Below are 25,634 nucleotides of genomic sequence, written 5' to 3' on the forward strand. Positions count from 1 at the left end.
AACAAAAAAGAGTTTGAGATAGTGATGACTTCCTGCTGGGGTCAGAGTGAGGTCTATAGAGGTGGAAGAGATGTAATTCCTTCCTCATAAGTTCTCTCAAATGAAAAGTCAAACTCACAGTATGTTTTGGTGAAGTGTTCAATACACATACATGCAATCCTGGTGAGAACAAATGAAATGAAATACCTTTGAAATACCCTTGCTTTTAACATTATTTTCTTCTCAAGTAGAAAAATATAAATTGTTCATCATTTCACTATTGCTTTATATGTAATCCATAGAGCAATCACTAAAAGAAATATATAAATTATACATACATATGGTTAAATTAAAATGGGACACTTAAAAACCATGCAAATTCTAAAAGAAAGCAGGAAAGAAACAATTCCCAAGTGATAATGACATTTAATTTAAATGCCATGAACACAGCAGTTAAAACACAGATGTTCAGACTCAATTTGATTTTAAGATTATATTCTGTGCTAATTACTCGTGAAGAGACAAAATGATAATAGACATGAATGACACGCTTAGGTAGGAAATGCAGAGAAGGAGCTGTGATGTCTCTGAGGAAATAGAGGAGATTTAAAAGAAAGGACAAGAAATGCTTCTGGAATTTATGTTACTGCTGTTGTCTCCTACCACTCTCAGTCTCAATGGACACGCTCCTCTAAGTATGACATTGCCATTGCTTTCTCCGAATCAGAGCATAGATCACCAACACAAGACCCTCATAAGATTGGACCAGTAATAGCCCCTTGAAGGACAGGGAAGTCTAATAATGCTTAGGATGCCCATGAGGTTCATGGGTACATGAGATCTCTCTCCTAAAAGATTCTATTGTGACTACTCAACAAATTCCAGGGAAAGGGAGACTCTCCCTTGGTATAGCTGCACATGAGTCATCAGGTCTCCTGTAAATAGTGCCAATGAAAGCCACTTTCATACACCAAATAAAACTTGGATGTAAGCATTTATTCTGTCTGTAATTGCTCTCTCTATCTGGGTCAAAGGGAAATATAATGCTTAAGAGAAGTCATGCAACATCTGTGGATACTTGAAACCTGTGTATCATTTCTTACTGTATATATGTAAGAGGTTAGAAAATATTAATTATAAATTAGAATAAATGCATTGGGGGCCTCTGAGAAGTCTCATTCTGCAGCCCATGCTGACCTTGAACTCATGGGAATTTTTTGCCTTAGTGCTGGGATTTCTTGAATTAGCTACCACACCCAGCTAAAATCAAACAAAATGTTTAGTAACTTATTATCAGTGGCATAAATTTTATTTATAAGTATTTTTTATTTCTTAATACATTTGTGAACAGTGTCCACTAAAGTATTTCAGCTGATATCTGAGATGGCCACGGAAAGACTAGATGGCAGGCAGTACTAGGAAACTGAATGCCTCAAACTATACCCAAGGGAAAAGCCAATCATTTTGAAATACATCCAGAAAAATTGTCCAAAACAAGTTTTTACAGAAAACCAACTTATTGCAAGCTTATCCAGTCCAGGAAAAAGCAATCAAGTAACTACAGCATGCTTTGTCCTCCTTTAGGATATGCTGTCCTCCTTTCTCACAGAAAGGAGTGGTTATGTCTAAGAAGGACTTTGAGTTGTTCAGTCTAGGGACTCAGGTCCAACGGAACATTAGTTATCATTACAAGGTGACCAAGTGCTTCTTCTTCCAGAAGAACATCAATAGAAGCCCAGTGAGTGCTTTCAGTGCCTTCCAGTTGAGAGCTACAGACATAAACTCCATTTAAAGAGTTTTTAGGGAAACCAAATTAAGTGAAGAAAGCTGGAGCAACTGTCTCGTGAGAGAACATTAAACACAGCCCAGCTCCTGATCACATCAACAAAAAGCAACTAAAAGACTCACTGCCTCAGTTTCTACTAGTGATACATCTTTTCTGGCTTTTAATAACAGTAAAGAAAATCAAAGTAATTGAAAAAGGAGAGGGCAATATGAAGAGAAAAAGAATAAGCATTTGAAGTGAATTGATATACACAATATTTGAACGTATCAAAGGAGCACCTGAATTGGTAGTCATGCCACAAGCAAAGATGATTCAGTGAGTCAGTGCTACATTAATAAGAGTTCCCCAAACTGAATTGTGGGCTAAGTGAAGAAACAGGATAATATACAAGAACTGTTGGACAATTATAAAGTAAATGAAACCCATAATGACAGTACCAGAAAAAAAAATCTGAAGGAAGATAACTAGAAAAACAAAGAAAGAGAAAATTATAATAGCTAAGCATTTTGTTTAATTAATGATTGAAAGGTGGAGAACACAGAATACAATAAATTACAAAATGTTTACATCTGTGCAAACTATCTTCAAACTGTAGAAAAATAAACATAACAACATTTCAAGGAAAGATCCAAAAGTGTAGAAGAAATGTATGGATGAAATAGCTGTCAATAGTAAATTTGATAGTCTATAACATAGGTCAGGAAATAGGAGGTGGGACATTGCTAGGTAAAAAGGATTCTGGGAGAAAGCTAGTCATGAATATTTGCAGGAAGATGTGAGGAGGACACAGACACATGGTGCCTAAGCACAGGTATCTAGTTAAATGGCAGAATGTAGATTAAAATAGATGGGTTGCTTTAAGTTATGAGCTAGTCAGAGAAGAGCTTAGGTATATGGTCTAGGTATTTGCAAATATATTTTCAGTCTCATGAATCTTTACTTTGGGAGTTTAGGGACAGGAGGTAAAACCACCAGCCCCACATTGGACAAAATTATGTAGAAAGAAGTTTTTCCTCCCTTCCCCAAGCTCCCAGAATAATGACTCATGAGACTCATTAAATTTTATATAAATACTTTGGCCATATAGCTAGACCCTTCTTAGACTAGCTTATAACTTAAAATAACTCATTTATACTAATTTGAATTCTGCCACGCGGATGGTTACCTGGGCTCAGGTACTAAGCATCTATCCTCTTTACATCTTGCCCACTGAATCATGTGTGCCTGACTATGTTCCAAAATCCTTTCTGCCTGCTGGATGCCCTACCTCCTATTTCCTGCCTAAGCTCTAGGTCACCAGATTTATTATTGACAGTTTAGGCCCCTACCAGATTTGAGTACTTTTCTGTCTTTTGTGTTCATCTTTCCAGAATGATGCCAGTGAAACCACACAGCATACTTTAGCAGTCTTACCAGGCCACCGAGGAAGACAATGCAGCCAGTTCTGATGAGACCTGATAGGGTAGGGTCAGAGGGAAGGGGAGGAGGACCTCTGCTATCAGTGGACTTGGGGAGGGGCATGGGAGGAAATGGGGGAGTGAGAGTGGGATTAGGAGGGAATGAGGGAGGGGGCTACAGTTAGGATACAAAGTGAATAAACTGCAATTAATAAAATAAATAAAATTTTGAAAATATCGAGCCACATACACATGGTTGGGAACCGCAGATGAGGGCAGCAACAGGTATCGTTGTACATCTACTAGTTCAGATGAAAACAGACAGTAAAGAGGTTGACAGGGATGCAGACCAAGAAGAATTCTTATTTGTTGACGGCAGAATAAAAAATAGTATCACTACCTTGAAATGCGCTCCGGAAGTTTCTTGCACCATTAATTACAACTTTACACATGATCCAGGAATCATGCTCCCAGCTAATAACCTAGTTAAATTGGAAGCTTACGTCAACACAGGAACCTCTGTATGAGTGTCTATGGCAGTTCATTCATGAAAGTGAAAGAAACTGAAACTGGGCAAAACATCCTTTAAAAAAATCACCTGTTGAATGTCATTGTATTCTTACAACTGAATATTATTCAGCAATTAAAAAAAAAAAAGCAATGATCTGTGAATCCTGATGGATAATGATAAGTGGAAGAATTCAGTCTGAAAGGGGCTTTGTGCTGTGTGGTTTCAATGGCATCATTCTGGAAAGATGAACACATAAGACAGAAGAGTGCTCAAATCTGGTAGGGGCCTAAACTGAAAAGAAAGGCATGGCACTTTCAGGGATGAGACCCCATGCTGACCTAATCTGCAAAAGAATAAATGATGCCATTCATTTGTCTCAACACTTGGGATGTTCAAAAACCAAGAGTGAACCTTAATACAAACTATGAACTTTAGTTCAAGTATAGCAAAAATATTGCAGCGTTGACTACAATATATCATATTTTAAGTACACGTATAATAATAATACAATTTGATTACAACAAGCAGAGCTTCCAGGAGTTCTGTACATGGAAGCCGCGAGCTAGGTGACTTGTTTGATAAAAATGTTCTAAACCACAAAGTCTATTAATTAAAAAAGAACATGGTCATGATAAAAGATCCAAAAGGATGAAATATAAAAACCAATCAAATCTCCAAAACAGACAACTCCAGGCATAGGTAACTTAACTAACAAATCTCAGAAAGCAATTAGAAAGTGGGAATGTAAACTTGTGCAACCACTTTGGAAATCAATCTGGCGATTTCTCGGACAATTAGGAATAGTGCGTCCTCACGATCCAGCTTTAGCTCTCCTAGACATGTATCCAAACTATGCTGAAGCATACAACAAGGACAATTGCTCAACCATGTTCGTAGCAGCTTTATTGGTTATAGGAAGAATCTGGAAACAACCCAGGTGTCCCTCAATTGAGGAACAAATGAAGAAATTGTGGTACATTTACACATTGGAAAAATACTCCGCAATTAAAAACAAAGAAATCATGAACTTTGCAAGCAAATGGTAGGAAATAGAAAAGATCATTCTGAGTGAAGTATTCCAGAAGCAGAAAGACACCTATTGTATATAATCAGTTGTAAGTGGATATTAGACATATAATATAGGATAAACATACTAAAATCTGCACACCTAAAGAAGCTAAGCAAGAAGGAGTAAGATGATCAATCCTCATTCAGAAAGGCAAACGGGACGGACATTGGAAGAGGGAGAAAACAGGGAACAGGACAGGAGCCTACCACAGAGAGCCTTTGAAAGACTCCACCCAGTAGGGTATTAAAGCAGATGCTGAGAATCATAGCCAAACTTTGGGCAGAATGCAGGGAATCTTATGAAAGAAAGAGGAGATAGAAAAACCTGGAGGGGTCAGGATCTCCACAAGGAGAGCAACAAAACAAAAAAATTCTGGACACAGAGGTCTCAGACTGATACTCCAACCAAGGACCGTACATGGAGGTAATTTTGAACCCCTAGAACCACTGCACAGATGTAGCCTAAGGCAGCTCAGTGTCCAAGTGAGTTCCCTAGTAATAGGTTCCCTGGGAATGGGAACAGGAACTGTCTCTGCTGTCTCTGACATGAACTCAGTGGCTGGCTCTTTGATCACCTCCCCCAGATGGGGGAGCAGCCTTACCAGGCCACAGAGGAAGACAATGCAGCCAGTCCTGATGAGACTTGATAGGCTAGGGTCAGAGGGGAGAAGAACCAACTCCTCTATCAGTGGACTTGGGAAGGGCACTGGAGGAGATAAGGGAAGGGGGTGGGATTAAGAGGGGATGAAGGAGGGGGCTACGGCAGAGATATAAAGTGAATAAACTGATAAATAAAATTTTTAAAGTGAGAAAAGTTAAAAAAGATAACGTCAAGTGATTGACCTTCTATACCTTCTAGAAAACAAGGGAGGAAATACTTTTTGTTCTCATTTTGTGAGTGCTGCTCTTGACACCCAGACCAGATTATCATAAAAGGAAACACCAACATTCCCCATATTTACAGACACAGTTCTCAAGAATATACAAGCAAGCAAGGTGTGCCAGGCTGATCCAAAAATTAAAGTAGTCCACCATAGTATAGAATACAGAAAAAAAATACATAACTGAGGTAGACAAAGAATAAATTACAAAATAACAACACTCATTTACAATATGATAAACTCAGTCCCCAGCATTGCAAAATAACATAGAAATACAAGCATTAACAACAACAAAAAGAATATTCACCTCAAGCCATGTAATATGTGGAAATTTCCTTAACCTAAGAAAGAGCATCAGTAGAGAACATTACACCTAATGTTACAGATACTGAACCTTTTGTTTTGAGGCATGGTGTGTCATTATTCCTGCACAACATCAGTTTCCAGTCAGCATCACACAAACACATCAGCTTGTCCGAGGAAAAGAAATCAAAAGAAATCAAGGCATGTCAATAGAAAGTGGGAGTTTCCATATCTCCCAAGGCAGACAACACATAACACAGTCAGTGATTCTCAGTCCTGTTCAACATGCTTGACAATTGCTGACTGGAGACATTTGTGGTTGTTACAGTTTAGCTTGGGAGGGAAACTCCTGATATCTAGAAGCTAAGAGTGATGACAGGAATTTGGCAATGTAGCATGTGATGAGTGACCAACCCACACCCCCCCAAAAGAAAATTACCTGGCCCCAATACAAATAGACGCAGGGTTACCATACAGTGTTCTATAATGCTAGCCTTGATCCTGTGTCAAAGCTCCTACACAAATGTCAAGGTTGTTTTCAGATGGACAGTTGGATGGATGAATGGATGGATGGATGGATGGATGGATGGATGGATGGATGGATGAATGAATGAAGTTATATAGAACCTCCATTCTCACTATGAAGTATTTGTTCTGCTGTGTGATGATGGGGTGGGGTTTAAAATGACCAGTAATTACGGATGGGGCTGTAGTTCAGTATCAGTATACTTAGTTACAAGTATGTGAGCCTGGGCACTGTGTCCAGTATTGGAAAAAAAACAAAAGCAAATAAAAACTAACACTAAGAGAACACCAGGTATTCTATGTGTGCCTTCTCATCTTGTTCTTCTAATTTTTATAAACAAAATACAGTAGGTACATTATCTTATTCATGCCACATTAGTAATCAGGCTCTCCCACAGCTCTGTGCCGAGGCACTGCAGACATGAAATAGTTATCCTGGTTCCTTGTATCCTTTAAGACATTGACAATGCTGAGACAGACTCTTGCAAAGCCATAGGTTAGTAAATGCTTTGTATGTTCTTCAGCTAAACATGTTCTGCCCATTATTATTGTGAAAGTGATAAATCAATATTCAAGTTGTACCTACCAAGTTCTTATTCTGAGCTTTACTTCCTACCTTTCCTTTCTTCATAGACTTCTGGATACATCAGTGCCAGAGTCTTTTGTACATGCATGCTTTTCATGGTTTTAAAGTTAGGGAATAAGATATCGATGAACTTGGAAACCTTAGGCACATCATCCAAAATATCGCAAAACTCAGATATATGTTGACGTTCCAAAAATTCTTGCAAACTGTTGAAATCCAAAATATAATCTAAGATTATTATGAGATAAGGTGTAAGAGAAATGCCTAAAATTTTTTGTGTTAATGAATGACTTAGAATGTAATAACACAATACAATGCTTCTTTCTGCCCTCACATTGTCTCTTTGAAAGTAATTCCCACTGTTTCCAAAGCCCATTGGTATCCACTGAATCCCCTTTTGCATTACTCTATCCTCCTTAAAACTTGAAAGTAAATGGTAGCATAACCTTGCTCAAGAGTAGAACATTTGGGTAGCATGCAGAAGGCTCTGAGTTCCATACCCAGAAATACAATAGCTTAACAAATTCTAAAATTGCCTGCTACCTAAAAAAAATATGCAGTGACTGGAAACCACAAGAAAACCCCACAGTTTATAAGGAAAGAAGAAAACCTCTTGGGAGTCCCAGACAGAATTTGTATCAGAACTGGTACACAGAGAAGTAGCAGACCTAGCCACAAAGCCTTCATACTCACATATAAAAATAACTTCTTACTCACCAAACTCCTTCAGGCATGTCCTGCATAACTGTTGTGTCAAACTCTGGCCCTTAGTCTTTAGCAGAATAAAAGTCATGATGTGCAATACACAAAGCCAATGTTTTGAAAACTGCTTGCTCATTTTGGAATATTTAAAAATGTATTACCTAATTATATGAATTTTTGTCACCAGAAATTTTATAAGAGTAACTGTCTTAAATGAAACAGAGAGCCTAGAAGATGGAAGAAAATGGCTGATGTTGGAGAATGGGCAGGGTTGACCCATTCTCCTAAGCCTGAAACAATGAGGCCAGATGGTATGCCAGGCTTATAAAGGCAACCAGGGAAAGTTATTCTCTTTATAATTTTCTTGTCATAAACATTCAAGGGAACTCCCCATTCTCTGAACATAATATAATAGGCTGACTAAAAGGTAAACTTGTAGTATCCATGTAAAAACATTAGGTTTGGAGGCATTTGGGCATTGTGCTCCATGGCCTGGTGACACATTATAAATGATAACTTATTATTATAATTTATTACCTACCTGTCCCGTTTCTTTTTTGACACTTCAGGTGTGACCCTAGGGTGAGGCTCTTCAGTGTTCTCAAGCGGTTCTTCTTCTGTGTCAGCCTGAGATTGGTTTTCCTCCTGGGTAAGGTGTTCTTCTTCTCCTTGAGATATAATGAGCACACAGCTTAGGCCGTTTATTACAGAAAACACAAACTCTTCAAAGTCGGGCTACAAAAGAAAACGAGAAACTTTCCCTCAGTCTCCTGACGCAGTTGTATTAAAATGCAGCCACTGTTTAAAAAAAAAAAAAAAAAAGTGAAATCTTTTCTTTCCGTGGTCACTAGCGATGTTATGCTGTCCTTACAAACCTGTTTGCAGGAACATGTTGGCACAGCAGACATTTACAACTAGAAGAAGATGGTTTTTAGGAAAGTGTAGCACAACTATGTCGCAACAACAGGGGGTTGCTGATTTATCTGAAAGGCTTCTTAAAAGACCGTCTTCAGCTGCCCACATACTCCGGTGTGAGTGAGGCCTTGCATTAGAGCATGGTCCAGGGGCCACAAACTTAAAGAAAACTCTCCCATCAGCTATCATTGCTAATAGGTCCTTAGCTAAAAATGGGACTTTGTGCCCTCCTTCCCTTTCCATGCTGGAATTTTGACTGGCTTCAGCCTGAGCAAGTCTTATGCATGGTGTCACAATCAAATTTGATTTTGTTTTAGATTTTTTTTGTTTTTTGTCTTGTCTTTTTAAATAAGACACAGTTGGGTGGGGAAAATTTTGGAAGGAGTTATGGGAAAGGCAGAAAGAATGATTGAATATGCCATAGAAAATCCCCCAAAGAACTAACACACATGATACACACACAGAGAGAGAGAGAGAGAGACAGACAGACAGACAGATCGATACAAAGACAGAGACAAAGACAGATACAGAGAGATCTTTTGGTGTTCAATCCCGAACTTTCCAATTCAGTAATTCTCACAGTTAGATCCAAAATGTCCTCCAGTGGCATGTGATAAAGGCTTGGACACCAACATTGCTATTGAAAGTAATGAAATATTTAAGGCTGTACAGTCCTGGGTATTTCCTTGAAGCAGTTATCAGGACCCTAACATCTCCTCTCTACCACTTTTGTTCCCTGGCTTCACAAAGCTAACAGCTTTAGTTCACCGTGATCTCCTGAGTATGACGCTCTGCCTCAACACAGACACCAAAGTTATGGGTCCAGGCCACTGTGAAATGAAATGGCTGAATTCATAAGCCAAAATGAAACTTTCCTCCTTTTCAGTTGACAGTGACAGAAATCTGACAAACACAACAGCTTCTGGATGACATTCCTAAGGTGGGTTTTCATAAAAGTACACACATATTGATGACATGTGTGGCCAAATTCTTTTTTTTTTTTCTCATATGCAGAAATTGGGACCAAGAGTGATAAGTAGAGTGGTAGATCAATTATAAAGGGGCTGACTAGTAGAACTTTGCATATGGTAACATACTCGGCACTCTCTATCAATATTGCTGAACATGGCTCCATAATCACCTGAAATGTGGCTAGTGTCAATAAAACTCCAATTTTTAGATGTTATTCGGTTTGAATGAATTTAAATTCAAATAGCCACACATGGTTACTGCCCATAACATAGGCAGAGTGTTTTTAGAAGATAGGTCTCCTAATCTCCAAGTCACACCTCCACTTTAATTTTTTTTTTTTTATAAATACTGTTTTTAGCATGTTTCTCCACGAAGAACAAAACTTGCTGGAGTATAGCTTTTAAGAAAATGACTCAGCGAATAAGTGAGTTACAGATCCCTATGTAGCAGATGGAAAGCAGTACTTTCGTCAAGGCTGAAAATTGATAGGAGAAGACTGGCTATCATTCTCTTCCAGAAAGCATAGCAGAAAAAAAAATCTTCAACAAAACAAACCATCCAGTCTTGCCTGGGTGCTACTGTTTACATTGGAGATGTTACCAGAGATGCCATCTTGGGCATCACCAAGATGTAGACATCATCAAGACACCAAAAGTTTATTCAGTTGGCTAGAATTATTAATTTTGAAGTTAATGAAAATCTAAACTTACAGCAATCACTGTCGTTGAATAGATAGGTACATGTGTGTTTGTGCGTAGAGATGTAAATGAGTACACAGTGACTTTTTAAAAGCCTTCTTACCTGGTCTGCCATATGAGAATAGAATACTCTCACTAGATCTTCAGGGAGAAACATATTTTCCTGTGCTTCAATGAGATATCCTTCTCTGGCAATCTTCAATTCAGATGATGTCAGAAGCAAACATGATAGAGGAAAACATTTAAAACAAATTAGAGCTGTTTAATGCAGAACTAACTAAACTACCTGGATTTTCACATTTTCAGGTAAAGGCCACAATAAATCCACAGGGTTTGAAGTGGCTCAGAAATGTATAAAGGTTTCCCTTGATACTCCCTAGATATCCATATTTTTAAAACTTCCATCAGTCATTTCAAAATATTTTTATTAGAGTGGACTTTAATCAATGCTAACACAGAAGGGTGAGGAAAATAAAAACATGATTCCAAGGAAATCCAACTTATGTATTTGCATAAGTGTGTGTATATATATATATATATATATATATATATATCTTATAAATAATTCAGAAAGTTGATATATACATACATATGTAATATATGTACACATATATGATATGTATGTATATAACTTTCTAAATTAGTCACGAGATAGAAATTTAAAAGTACTTCTTAATTATGTTCAAAATTATTTTAGCTTCTTTTTTTCCCATGTTTCTATTTTTGAAGGCTAACTCAATTGAAACACTAGATTCCATAATATACTATCTCCAGGAAACACACCTTACCAGTAAATACATCTGTAGACTGAGATCATATGATGAGAAACAATCTATCAAGCAAGCAGAAACTGAAAACAATTTGACCTAGTAATCCTGATATCTGATAAAGTATATATCCAACCAAAATTAGTCAGAATAGATTTGTGTGTGTGTCTTTTTTTAATTAAATTTTTATTTTTTTAATATCAGTTACAGTTTATTAACTTTGTATCCCAGCTCTAGCCTACTCCCTCATTCCCTCCCAATCACTTCCACTCTCCCTCATTTCCTCCCTGCCTCTTTCCAAGTCCACTAATTAGGGAGGACCTCCCCCCCTTTCATCTGACCCTAGCTTATCAGGTACCTTCAGGACTGGCTGCAAAGTCCTCCTCTGTGGCCTAGCTAGGCTGCTCCTCCCTTGGGGAGGGGGGGTGTCAAAGAGCCAGCCATTGAGTTCATGTCAAAAATAGTCCCTGTTCTCCTTACTAGGGTAACCACTTGGATAATGAGCTACCATGGGCTACATCTGAGCAGAGGTTCTAGGTTATATCCATACATGGTCCTTGGTTGAAGAAACAGTCTCATAAAAGACCTCTGTGCTCAGATATATTTGGTCCTTGTAGAGCTCCTGTCCTCTCAAGGTCACAATAACTCCTCCTTCTTTCATATGATTTCCTGCACTCTGTCAAAAGTTTGGTTATGAGTCTTAGTATCTGCTTTGTTACACTGCTAGGTAGAGTCTTTCAGAGGTCGTCTGTGGTAGGCTCCTGTCCTGTTACTTGTTTTCCCCTACATCCAATATCCATCCCATTTGTCTTTCTAAGTGGGGACTGATCATCTTACCCCAGGTCTTCTTTCTTGTTTATCTTCTTTAGGTGTATAGATTTCAGTATGTTTATCCTATCTTATAGGTTTAGTATCCACTTATAAGTGAGTATATACCATGTGTGTCTTTCTCTTTCTGGGATACCTCTACTCAGGATGATCTTTTCTAGATCCCACCACTTGCCTGCAAAATTCATGATTTCCTTGTTTTTAATTGCTGAGTAGTATTCCATTGTGTAAAAGTAGAGGATGAATGGAACCGAATAAAAGACCCAGAAATAAACCCACACACCTATGAATACTTGATTTTTGACAAAGAAGCCAAAGCCATTCAATGAAAAAAAGACAGCATCTTCAACAAATGGTGCTAGTCCAACTGGATGTCTACATGTAGAAAAATGCAAATAGATCCATATTCATTACCCAGCACAAAACTAAAGTCCAAGTTGATCAAAGACCTCAACATAAAAACAGATACACTAAATCTGTTAGAAGAAAAAATGGGGAAGAGCCTAGAATTCATTGGCACAGGAGACAACTTCCTGAACAGAACACCAACAGCACAGGCTCTAAGATCAGCAATCAATAAATGAGACCTCGTGAAACTGAGAAGCTTCTGTAAAGCAAAAGACACTGTCATCAGAACAAAATGACAGTCTACAGACTAGGAAAGGATCTTCACCAACCCTACATCTGACAGAGGGCTGATATTCAAAATATATAAAGAACTAAAGAATTTAAAAAGCAATAAATCAAGAAATCCAATTAAAAATGGGGTACAGAGCTAAACAGAGAACTCTCTGTAGAGAAATAAAGAATGGCAGAGAAACAGTTAAAGAGATGCTTAATATACTTAGCCATCAAAGAGATGCAAATCAAAATCACCCTGAAATTTCACCTTACAGCCATCAGAATGGCTAAGATCAAAAACTCATGTGACAACACATGCTGGAGAGGTTGTGGAGAAAGGGGAACCCTCCTCCATTGCTGGTGGGAATGTAAACTTGTACAACCACTTTGGAAATCAATCTGACACTTTCTCAGACAATTAGGAATAGTGTTTCCTCAAGATCCAGCTATACCACTCCCAGGCACATATCCAAAAGATGCTCAAGTACAAAACAAGGACATTCGTTCAACCACATTTGTAGCAGTTTTATTCGTAATAGCCAGAACCTGGAAGCAACCCAGATGTCCCTCAGTGGAGGAATGGAGACAGAAATTGTGGTACTGTTACAGAATAGATTTCTTAAAGGCATTATATGGGAATGATTCCGCAGGAATATATGCCAACAATAAACATACATGTACCAAATATTCAGCCACAAATATTACAGAGTTCAAAGGTCAGTTTGAACATGAAACAGGTGATTTCAGTGCCATACTTTTAATTTTAGATTTGTCATGCAAACTGAAAATCAACAGTGTAACCTTAAAGTGAACATATATCTATTGGAGAGATACAGAATATTCCATCCTACATATACAAAACACATTATTCTCAGTAGCCCATGGACCTGTATCTATATAAACAATACTTTAGGCCATAAACCAAAACTTATCAAAAATAAAAAAAAGACAATTCTCTGTATTTTATCAGATTATGGTCCCATCAAACTAAAAACCCATAGTAAGAAAACTATGAGAAGTATTTACATTCATTGATACTAAACAATACAGCCTTGAGTGTTAGTGAATCATTGAAACAACCAAACAGGAAATATAAAAAGTTTCTGGAAAAAAATGACAATGAGAGCAAAGGTACCAACACCTATGGGATATAGCTAGGACAGGTGTGGGAGTAAACTTTATAGCTATGAGTACTTACATAACAAGTATCTGGCCAAGGAAAAAAAAGAAGTATCTGAGAATTCTCAAGGAAAGAACTCACAGCTGGACCTCAAACACAATCTAAGAGATAGTAATAAATAATAAGGACCAGGATAGAACATATTAAATTGGAAACTAAATCAACAATACATAGAATCAATCAAACAAAGACTCAAATCTTTTATAAAATAAGATGGAAAACCATTTTTTTTAAAATAACTAAGAGAAAGAAGACCTAAATTAGTAAATAAGAGATGGCAAGGGGAATTTAATACAGATTCCACTGAAATACAGAGAAGCATTAGTAACTTTGAAATTTTATATTTCAAAATAGAAAATCTAGACGAAATGAATAACTTTCTAGATATGTATTATCTGCAAAAATTCAATTAAGTTATTCAATAAATAACTTAGATGTGTCTATAAGTCAGTGCGATTGGAGCAGCAATACAAGAACCTCTCAAAAATACAGGTTCAAGTCCAGATGAATTCACTGTTGAAATTTGCCAAACCTTTAAAGAGGAAATACTAATGTTCCTCAAACTTTCCATACAATAGAAATGGAAGGAATATTACTAGTAAATCTCTCTGATACCATAGCAGGATTAGGACCCAACAAAGCAAACCTACATATCAATCTCCACAGTGAACATAATCACAAAAATTCTCATTCCTAGTCTTGCAAACCAAAAGATCATACATCATGACCAGGTTAATTTCACTGCAGTATACAAAGTTTATTCTATAGACACAAATCAATAGGCATAATTCAGCTGACAATCAGAATAAAAGACAGACATGATCATTTCAATCAGAGTAGAGAAGGTTTCAACAAAGCTGAATATCATTTTGTAAGAAAAATCCATATCTTTTAATTGTATTATTTGGTTTGTTGATGTCTAATTTCTTGAGTTTTTAATATATTCTGGATATTAGCCTTCTGTCGGATGTAGGATTAGTGAAGATATTTTTCCATACTGTAGGCTGCCATTTTGTTTTGTTGACAAGTGTCCTTTACAAGAAAATAGATACCAACAAACCAAATAATCCAATTAAAAAAATGGGGCCAGAGCTAAGCAGAGAATTCTAAATAGAGGAATATAAAATGATGGAGAAACACTTACAGAAATGTTCAACATTCTTAGTCATCAGGGAATGAAAATCAAAATGACTCTGAGATTCCATCTTACACCAATCAGAATGACTAAGATGAAAAAAACTCAAGTGACAACACATGCTGGAGAGGATGTGGAGAAAGGAGAACCCCCTTCCATTGCTGGTGGGGGTGCAAACTTGTAGAACTACTTTGGAAATCAGTCTGTTACTATCTCAGAATATTGGAGCAATATTGGAGCAACTACCACAAAAATCCAGCTCTCCCACTCTTGGGCATATAGCCAAAAGATGCCCCACCATTCAACAAGGACATTTGCTCAACCATGTTCATAGTAGCTTTATGTGTAATAGCCAGAACCTGGAAACAACCTAGATGCCTCTCAGTGTAGGAAAGGATATAGAAATTGTGGCATATTTACACAATGGAATACTACTCAGCAATTTAAAACAAGGAAATCATGAAATTTGCAAGCAAATGGATAGAACTAGTAAAGATCATCCTGAGTGATGTAACCCAGAAACAGAAAGACACACATGGTATACATTCACTTATAAGCAGATATTAGCTGTATAATATAGAATAGACATACTAAAATGTGCAGACCTAAAGAAGCTAAACAACAAGGAAGACCCTAGGGAGGATGCTTAAATCTCATTCAGAATGGCAAACAGGATAGACACTAGAAGTGGTAAAAGAGATGGAACAGGATAGGAGCCTACTATATAGGGTCCTCAACAGGGGATCAAAACAGATGCTGAGACACACAGCCAAACTTTGGGCAGAATGCATGGAGTCTTATGGAAGAAGGGGGGAATAGAAGGACACGAGGGGACAGGAGCCCCACAATGAGACCAACAGAGCTAAAAAACAAAAACAAACAAACAAACAACAACAACAACAAAAAAAAAAACCCTGAGCTCTGGGGAGCCTGCAGATCCTGCACCAACCAAGGACCATGCATAGAGAGGACCTAGACCCCCTGCTCTGATAGAGCCAATTGGCAGCTCAGTCTCCATGTGGTTATCCGAATAAAGGGATCGGGGATCAGGGGCTGCCTCTGTCATGAATTTAGTCTGTTGCTCTTTTATCACTTGCCCCTGGCAATGCGGCCTTACCAGGCCACAGAGGAAGGGGATCCAGACAGTCCTGATGAGACTTGATAACCTGTGGGCAGATGGCAGAGGAGAAGAACTCCCGCTTTCAGTGAACTAGGGTAAGGGGATGGAGGAAAAGAGGGAAGGAGGGTGAGACTGGGAGGAGTTAAGGAGGGGAGCTTCAGTCAGCACATATAATGAACAAATTGTAAAAAAAAAAAAAAAAAAAGGGGGGGGGGGAAAGAAAAAAGGAAATTTCCTGAAGAAAGTAGAGGTTGAAGGAGCACATCCAAACATAACAAGGATTATAGCCAGCACTATGCTAGCCACAGAAAGAAAGAGAGCATCTCCTCTAGACTCCGGAGCGACACAGGAGTATCCCTTCTGTTTACCCTTATTCAATGTACTGTTAGCTATATATAGCTAAAAAAAATCTTAGATAGAGCAAGAAGACACAAAAAAGAAACAACAGGAACACAAATAGGAAGGAAGCCATGTCATTTCTCATCTAGAAATGACAGGATCCCATTCCTAAACAATCTTACAGATTCTACCAGAAAATTAAGAGCTGATAAACTTGAGCAAAGTAGCTGTGTACAACATCAACATAAAAAAATCAGTCGTGTTGCTACAATACACCTGCCCTCCAAAAATCAGAAAACATTCTTATTGTTGGGGTACCTTTTCTTCACTTTGTATGAAAGTGTGTCTACATATTTTAAGTTGTTCATTCTGTACCTGCAGAGAGCCAAGTGCTCGCAGGATTTTGGCATTGTTATTTCTATAACCCATCACCGTGTTTTCACTTTTGAAAATATCTGCCCTTCTTCACCTGCCTAAATGCAATCTAGAGAATATCAGGTTATCTTGCTGCTGATCGGTCATAATGAAGATCTGACGGTGAATAGCTTCAACAGTCTTATGGAGTGGACGTTCTGGGCAGATAGAGTGATACAGGGAAAGCAAGCAGATGTGAGAAATTTGAAGGAGGTGTGGAAGGGAACAGACGGAGCAGAGCAAACAGGCAAAGAGCTAGCCACGTGGTAGAAACACTGATAGGTTCAGATGAGTTACCGAATAGTCCTATTATATTGCAATGAATTTAAACAACTTTTGATAAGAATTACTTACTTTTTCCTTAATTTCTATATGTTTTCTTCTGAGTACAGTATCAGGTTTGAAAATAGCCATACTGTAAGCATCCACTAAGAGAAAAACCAAAAGTTAATTTTTTTTTTTAGCTTAGAACCAGAATCAAGAGAAGTCTGGAAATAGAAATATGAATTGACAATGTCTGGGCTTTTAAGGGGGCACTGTATGAGTATACAGGCATGCAGCTCTGATACCATTCCCACACACTAGGGGCACACCCACGGTGTGACTAAGTCAGTGAGGCTTCAGCTATGCACTGTGCAAACACAAACCAGAAACCAACAGACCCACCATGTAAGAAGTGCTCTCTTACCACAGACCTCCTGCACAAGGTGTCCGAGTTACCTTCCCTGTTCCTATGATAAAATACCTGACAAAAGGGACTTTCAGCAGAATGTGTTTATTCTGGCTCATAGATCAAGATCCCCATGGTAGGGAGGTAGAGGTGGCCAGATGCTCGTATCACATTCACAGGAGAGATGCAGATACCGACAAGCGGCTACTGCTGCTCAGGTATTGGTCCCCTTTTATGCACTTCAGGGTCCAGCCCTGGGAATGATTCCACCTACAAGGTTCCCATCTACCCACCTCAGATAACCTGATAAAGAATATTCTGCACTAACGTCCGCGGACACTTCTGCTATGGGTGATTTCACATTCTGTCAAAATGACAGTTAACATCAGCCATCACTCCAGAACACTAGGTGCAACTCTTTGCCTTTACTGGCCCCCAGGAAAGAAACACACGCACCCACGAGTGTGCATGACACACATGCACACAGTCAAACTGACAAACACACACAAACACATAGAGAATCCAGTAAAGGCATGAAATTTTCCACTGAGATAAAAATCAAAGACACAGAATTCAACGGAGAAATTATTTTCACAGAGTTTGGAGGTGGAAAATGAACTAGAAATTGGCTGCCCAGTTCTGTTGCAGGAGATGGGATCATATGTTCCTAGGTAAGCCTTGAAGAATCTTTAAGCAGAAATCAAAGGCAGGAGCCAAGTCTTGCAAGTTAGGAACCATTACAAATCAGGATAGCCCTGTAGTGACTAACACTGAAATAGGCGTTCTTCCTTGCTGCAACCGTGTGTGAAAGAGCATGTGCAGAAACAGCAGCTGGTCTCTGTTACATTGATTCTTACTAGCACTATCATTGTGTGATTCTTCAGCTTCTTCTTCAGAGGAATCTGCTAGTAGAATTTCGGCATGCTGTGAAAGAGAAATGAAAGCAAAACAGTTACTTAAGTGTGATAGGGAAAGAATGCCTAGAAATTTTGTTTCTAGTCAACAAAAGCAGGAGATGGGTAGAAGTTAAAACACAAAGGACCCTTTGATTTGCATTGGCAGCATGTTTCCTAAGGAGGCTGGACCATGTCAGCACCTTGCTAGAAAGACAGTGCTACACTTTCCACAAAGCAGCCCCGGAGGCCAGTGTTTCAGAGGCTGAAGTCAAGTCTGGGATGGTAGTGGGAAGTTGTGGAAAATTTTAAAGTAAGGCCTACTTGGAACTCTAGTTCATTTGGGACACACCCTTGAAGGATCTCTTCCTCTTCTTTTTCTTTTTCACTTCTTGGCCTCCCCTCACCTGAGTTTAGCAACTTGTTCCACTACAAATCGCCTTGCTACAGCCCTAAAGCAACAGGAAGGAAGTGGAGTAACACCTGGGAAACCAGGAGCCAACACACATCCTCTTTACAAGCCAACCATCTTGAGTATTATATCACAGTGACATAAAATGGCCTAAGCCATGTAGCTAGGGAAAATGCCTTAGGAAAACATAAATATGATGCACTTAAAATATAATAGCCATTCACCAATAATATTACCTGAGGACGAGGCAGTTCACCGGCTGCAATCTTCCTCTCTTCGTCTATCAAGCCAAGGACTTTTCTGTTGATAAGTGGTGCATTTGCACCATGAATCTTCTCAATAAATTTACCATTCTACAAGAGAAAGTATGAAGAATATTTCATTTTCACAGTAAGTCAGTCATTAACATTTACTCCAGACTAACTTGTTTCCCACCAACCCTCTTTCAGCTACCATGATCAGCATTTGAAAGTAGTACTGATAGGAAAGGCCACTTGGATTTGGTAACATCAGCAATTAGAGTTCCACACTGTCCTCCAAATAAGTCATAGTTGTGTCTCCATCTCCCTACAGTGTCCTTACCCTACTGCCCACCTCTGGCTTTACTCCCATCACAGCACATTAGCACCCTACAGGAGTGCTCACAAGCTCACAAATGCCTGTCTGATTCTTTCTTGCTTTAAATGAGAGGTATTCTACACAGGGCCTTTAATTTTCTCTGACGATGTTCTGATTTCCTTTCTGTTGGGTGTAATAAAACACACTGATCAAAGGCAATTAGGAGATAAAAAAGATTTATCTGGACTCTGTTATAATCCGTCATTGAAGGAAATTTGGGCAGGAACTCGAAGTAGAACTCTCCGGGTAGATGACTATGTAGTCTCAGATTGACAGTGAGAAAGAAGAGATGCCACGTGCCTTTTTTCTATCTTTCGCTTTATATGTTCTAAACATTAGTTTATGGACATGCAACCAGACCTGATGGCATGGAATGAGAGGCTTTGTATACAACCTTATTAAATAACAAACAAACAAACAAACAAAAAAAAAACCCTAAAAGACCCACCAAAGTACAGAAATGTGAAATGGCAACTACAGTAGGTGCCATTAAGAGGCACTGAGAACACTGGGGATATCTCCAAGACCATGTCTGATCAGGGAGATCAGCTGAGGTACGATCTGGTATCAGGAAATGTTTCTTACTTTAAGGTATAAAAAATGAATAAAAAACATACAGGGGAAATGGAAAAAAGAAAATAAGCTATGCAGAAGGAATAACATTACAAGGGCAAAGGATCTATAGGAGACATGGAAAGTGAAGAGGCTCCCTGAAAAAGTGGAACTAAACCCAGATGTATGATCTTCACACCCAGGGAAATTCAGACTATAAGGGGCCTTGGGCATTTTGGGGAGGGGGGGGACAAGGCCTCCTTCCGTCAGCCAAAGGTCACTAGAATGCTGGGATGCAGAATGTGTCCATAGCTAATTTTTTTAAAGATTTATTCTATTTTTCAGTGTGTGTGTGTGTGTGTGTGTGTGTGTGTGTGTGTGTGTGTGTGCACGCGCGCGCATGTGTGCTTCAGGGGTCAGCCTGGAGCTGAAGTTATCGTGACTATGAAACATTGAGTGATGCAGATGTAACTGTTGAGCCATTCCTCTAGCCTCCTGATTAAAATTCCAGTTGTAAAGATTTTTTGTTTGTTTGTTTGTTTGTTTGTTTTTGTTTTTTTCCTACTTTGTGAGAAGGATTTCAGGGAGCAAGAGAAGATGTCTGTCTTTCTACAGGTCTAAGCATTCTCAGTTCAATTCCAGCCTGACAATTCTCTTGAGGAGAGCTATTCTCATTGAAATGTTGTAGAATGAAGTTTTTGTCAGCTAAGAAAAGCTGACTGATGAAGAGGCTGGTATGGAAATATTTAAGTAAATGAACAATCCACTGGAAGGAAGTTTTGTAGTTAGGGAATATTATTCCTCCATAAATTGTCATTAATGGGGTATGTTCAGATTAAAGTGCCTGAGGCTTGAACATGGGGCTTAGTGGATGAGATATGTTGGAAAAAAAAAATCTTTGATAGAAAGGAAAATAAGAATACACAAGTCAGGAAACAGTGATGTTTCAAGGTAGGTAATGAAACCCAGATAGGAACAGGATAACTTAGGTTTGAAAAATCAGACTTTAAACCACATGCCAAACTGTGCAGTTATGAGCAGAACTTACTCTAAGATATGAGGTGGAAGAAAAAGCAAACTAATCAAATGTAATGGATTCCAGCTAACAAAGGAAAATAAACCAACTAAACTATGAGTGATGGGAAGTAAGAGAGACATCTGTTTTGCTCATGAATCTTACAAAATCTGAAAGAAAAAAAATCACCACTTTTAGGCTGCAGGCAGAATGTTCCAAACCAGCCAGTTCTCTCCTTTGTGTAGTTTCTTATTCTCATTCCTTAAAATACAAATAGGTGAGGTGGCCTCAAACCATCACTCTAAACAAAGGCCATATTTCTTCAAAGCTGAAAATACTATACATCAAACTCTATACATTCAACATAGTGCAAGAACATAGTTCTATTTTTAGTCAACTAATGCAAAAGCTCATTTTCTTGAAATAGCTGAAAGATTATTATTTAACAAGATCAATAGCTTATATACAAAAAGTACTATTAATAAATATTTCTACTATTGAAAAATAAGTACCCTGAACCAGAAGGCTGACCAAGTGGTCGTTACTCTTGACTAACACATGGTTGAGTACTTAGCTGTAGACTGGCTTTAGAAAATAATGTTCACTAGGTTGTTTTCCAACTAGTACAGTTGTGTGTCCACTGCCAAATACAGCTAAAGTACAATGAAGACAAAATTATCAATCCCCCATCCCAGAAAACAATGATAGAAACTCCTGGAATAAGCCTTGTACACTATTTCTAAACATTTGTAAACACGGAGATGAAAGCAAATGCATTAGAAAGAATGATTAGAGAGATGCTTTTGCAGAAATCCATGGATACTTAGAACCAATTCTCTCCTGACGCTCCTCTGAGAATGGCTTCTCACTCCAGTAAATGCTGTCTTATTTGTGTGATAGTCTTAACAAGCTCCCTGAAGGCAAATTATTGAATTTATTATCAGACAAATAGAGACAAGGCAAACACTGTGCAATTATTAGTGCCGGCAAACAGCCCCATGGCAATTGTCAGTGCTACCTGCTCCTTCACGTGGCTCCGATAATGAGATGATGAACGCTATACTTACGAGACTAAAGAGGAACAAAGGCTCACATTTATCTCTGAATGGCTGCAGAATCGGGATGCTGTCAGCTTCAGCCTGAACGATATTGCAAATATTTGATACAATAATGAGAAAGCAATATCCACACTATTCTGTATGCTATGTTCAAATGATATAGAAGCATGCACAATTTTTCTGGGGACTTCAGCATTTCTGGGTTTGTGATAATTGTATTAAGGATCAAACTACATGTGTTAGCAACTCACACTAATTTGGTTATTCGGTGCCAACTGGACCTTTCAGTATTCTCCTTTACAAAGTGTTCTCCTTAGACAAACTCACTTCTATATTTCCACTTTCCTCACTGCCTGATCCTGCCATTACCACTCTCCCCCGCCCATTCCAGCCCAAGTGTCCTTGATCGAAAGAATATCTTTCACTTCCTCCCAAAAGGACACATCTGGCTCTATATTTCGCTTGACATCCCCTCAACCAGCACAGAAGATCTCTTTTAACACTGTATTGCAGGCAAGCATGAGGCTGCCTCACTTGTTTTGTCAGAAAAGCAGTGACTTTCCGACAACATGTAAATCCAGCTCCAGGGCATTCAACACCTTTTGTCTCTTGTGTAGGGGAATTTTAATCCAGCAACAGGGCTTCTCTGACAGGGGATCAAATCCAAAGAACTAGGTCCTTGTGATCCAGCTGGATTGTGCACACACCCTTAGTAGACACCTTTAATCCCTCTGGCTGGAACATAGAGAGGACACACCTTTAACCCCAAACAATAATGTCTAATTGAGGGGTAGACAAAGTGATGAACTAGAGAAAGATTTGACAGAATCAGTCAGAGATGGGATATTCCCAACTCTCAGGAGAACAAACAGGAAAGGGAAGCTACTTAAGAGCAACACACACAGAGATAGAGAGAGAGAGAGAGGAGACAGTACACAATACAGCAGAGTTCTGGAGTACAATACAGTTCAGTAGAGTTTGGTGTAGTTCAGTTGAGTAGTTGAGTACATGCAGCTCAGTTCATGGAATTCAGAGGCAGTTTTTCTAAGCACAGCAATTCAGTGCGAAGCCAAGAGAAGCCAGTTTGATTCAGTCAGCTTGGAGATGAATTTTAAGCCAGAAGAGCTGAGTTGAACTAGCCAGTCAGCGTTCAGGAAGAACTAGAAAAGGTGAGCTTATTCAGCACTAAGTCTCAGAGGCTGAGCACACTCCAGGTCCAGGTTAGCAGATGGAGGCTGGAACCTGAAGCCTTCAAGGTCCAGGATTACAGGAGGCTAGAAGCTTCCAGGCCTAGGCCTAGGGATAATTAGATAGAAACCCTCTGGGCTCGGCTGAAGCTATGTACTCATAAAGCTTAGGTATGACTCTCATTTCCTCTGACCATCTGAGGAAATAAAACGACTGTTCCTGTCTTGGGACATCTACATTCAACATATATGCACCTACACACAAACATTTCCCCCAATGGCACCCCCCCACACACAAAAATATACATACACAGACATACACAGCGACATACACACACAGATACACACATACACACATATATACATACATGCATACCTACATGCACACACAGACAAACACACAAAACTAAAAATTATAAAGAAAAGAAGAACAGAAAGTTTCTACAGAAGGGAATGGCTGGTTGCCACCAAGTGAAGCCAGGAATTAAACTGCCCCTGAGTGTTCCTTGAAGGGCAGTGAAAGCCTACACCTAAGACGCAGTGGGTAGAGGTTTTGTATCTGCCTCATAGTTTAGAGATCTGGAGTAAAAGTGCACACACCAGCCATCCGTTTCTGCAGCTAGAGCCGGATGGCTCAGGTATACATCGGTCTTACAGAAACATATTTTAGCTTCTCTACTAGTCACATTTAAAATAGAAACAGGTGAAAATAATCAATGAAATATTTTCCTTAACTCAAATATATTATCAGTTTCAGCATGTAGTCAATGTAAAAAATGTTAATGGTGTGTTTCACATCACTTTTTACAATAAACATTAAAAAACACAATTTTACAAAAATTTATATTTAAAGCACATTTTAATGATGGATATTCAGTAAATAATTTTTAATCAATATTGACCTCTAATAAAAAATAGAGTCACATTGCCAAATTGTTTCAATTATTAAATATCACAAAAAATTAATATGGTAATATTAGTTTTTAAAATTTTTTAAATTTATTTGTGTGTGTGTATAAGAGAAACAGACAGACAGGCAGACAAGAAAAGAGAGAATCTTTCTCTTCTTCCATCATTTGACTCCCAGGGATCAAACTCATGTCATCAGGCCCTGCCAACAAGTGCCTTTACCTACTGAACTATCTCAACATCCATCAGTTTTTAAATCTAAATTAATTAAAACTGAAAATACAGTTGGTCTAGATAGTTCTCAAGTGTTCTGTTTGTGCACAGAGGCATATTGGCCCATAAGATTCTAACCAACTGTTAATTGAGTATAGATTGAATTACATATTATTACTGGATATAAATGGAATCATCAATAAATTGAGTCAAATTAATTTGGCTATAATACTTAATTTCTTATCACTTTTGATAACTAATAACTGAAAGTGAAATATTTGTGCATATTTAAACACTCAGGGATCTACCACATAACACCCAGGAAATAGTTCCCCATAATCTTAACTCAGAAACACACACTGACCATGTCATGAGGTAATATCAACAGAAATATTTCCATTTTTTATATTTTTCTGAGGATTTTAGTCTTGATGAATTATCTCAGCATCACAGGAATTAGGTAAAAAGAAGCATATTAATTTTCAAACCAAATAGAACTAAACATATGGTAAAACTGCCAAGCAAACATTGTTTAAAGATTGACAGATTGCATAAATTAAGACAGTACTTGAAGTACTGGGGAATCCTTAAGCTCTGATGTAGTAGTAAACACACTGAAAATGAAAAGCTTACAACGACGAAATGAAGAATCTCATCTTCGTTCAGTTCGTTTTTCAGTTTTCTGAATAAAGGTTGCATGGCTTTGCAAGGTCCGCACCAGGCTTGGTAAACATCAATCACTGGAGAATGGTGACGCTTATGAGAAGGCAGAGTCAAAGAATCGAGAGGCTGGCACATTCCCACCCCAGCTGAGGGGCCCAGGGAAGGCAGGAAGGCAACTTTGAAACAACAAGTTGTGTTCTGCAAGGTGTTCCCAGGCGCTTGGGAACAAACCCTGGATGCAGACAGCAGAGAGCCCACTACCTGTTAAACCTCTGTTCAGCAGCATCTCATCCCACAAGTTCTGACTATTGATGACTGCCTGCCAAAAAAAAAAAAGGAAAACCCGGTAAAGCTGCAGCAACTTCACTGCACCCTAGGGTCCTGCTGGGAGGACGGACCCACCCACCTGTAGTTGGACTTCACGCTTTTTGCTTGCCATTTGTGTATTTCTGCATGAGAAAAAAAAAATACAAAACATGAGGAAATCTGAACACTGTTCTCTCTGTGTACCCAAAGAACATCTTAATGTACTGTCCAATTTCTTTTAGAAAATGCTGGTCCGCTCAGACTGGCCTCTAGAGTGCAGTCGATGTCACAGGCAGACGAGGGCATGCTGGGCACTGATTCTCCCAACAAATCAAAGCAATGTAAGAATGTTAGGGGCTTTTGTTTAAAGTCGTTCTCTCTCTCTGTCATCTGTGTGCATTTTAATATTCT

The 25,634-nt window shown here is 38.6% G+C and overlaps 1 protein-coding gene across 1 annotated transcript in view; it reads right to left on the bottom strand.

Annotated features, from left to right (window-relative positions):
• The window catches only part of Nme8 (NME/NM23 family member 8), a 44,887-nt gene extending 19,531 nt beyond the window's left edge, over nt 1-25,356 (bottom strand). Inside the window, exons 1-10 of the mRNA XM_055597246.1 lie at nt 25,324-25,356; nt 25,179-25,236; nt 24,888-24,994; nt 21,955-22,026; nt 18,939-19,055; nt 18,255-18,321; nt 17,082-17,155; nt 10,427-10,519; nt 8,280-8,473; nt 7,067-7,242 (exon numbers count right to left, since the gene is read on the bottom strand). Coding sequence (XP_055453221.1) covers nt 7,067-7,242; nt 8,280-8,473; nt 10,427-10,519; nt 17,082-17,155; nt 18,255-18,321; nt 18,939-19,055; nt 21,955-22,026; nt 24,888-24,994; nt 25,179-25,236; nt 25,324-25,356 — 991 coding nt within the window. The remainder of the gene's footprint in view (nt 1-7,066; nt 7,243-8,279; nt 8,474-10,426; nt 10,520-17,081; nt 17,156-18,254; nt 18,322-18,938; nt 19,056-21,954; nt 22,027-24,887; nt 24,995-25,178; nt 25,237-25,323) is intronic.
• Between the last annotated feature and the right edge of the window lie 278 nt (nt 25,357-25,634).

Source organism: Psammomys obesus, unplaced genomic scaffold, assembly GCF_907164565.1.
Source record: "Psammomys obesus unplaced genomic scaffold, mPsaObe1.curated_primary_1811, whole genome shotgun sequence".
Classification (NCBI taxonomy): Eukaryota; Metazoa; Chordata; class Mammalia; order Rodentia; family Muridae; genus Psammomys; species Psammomys obesus.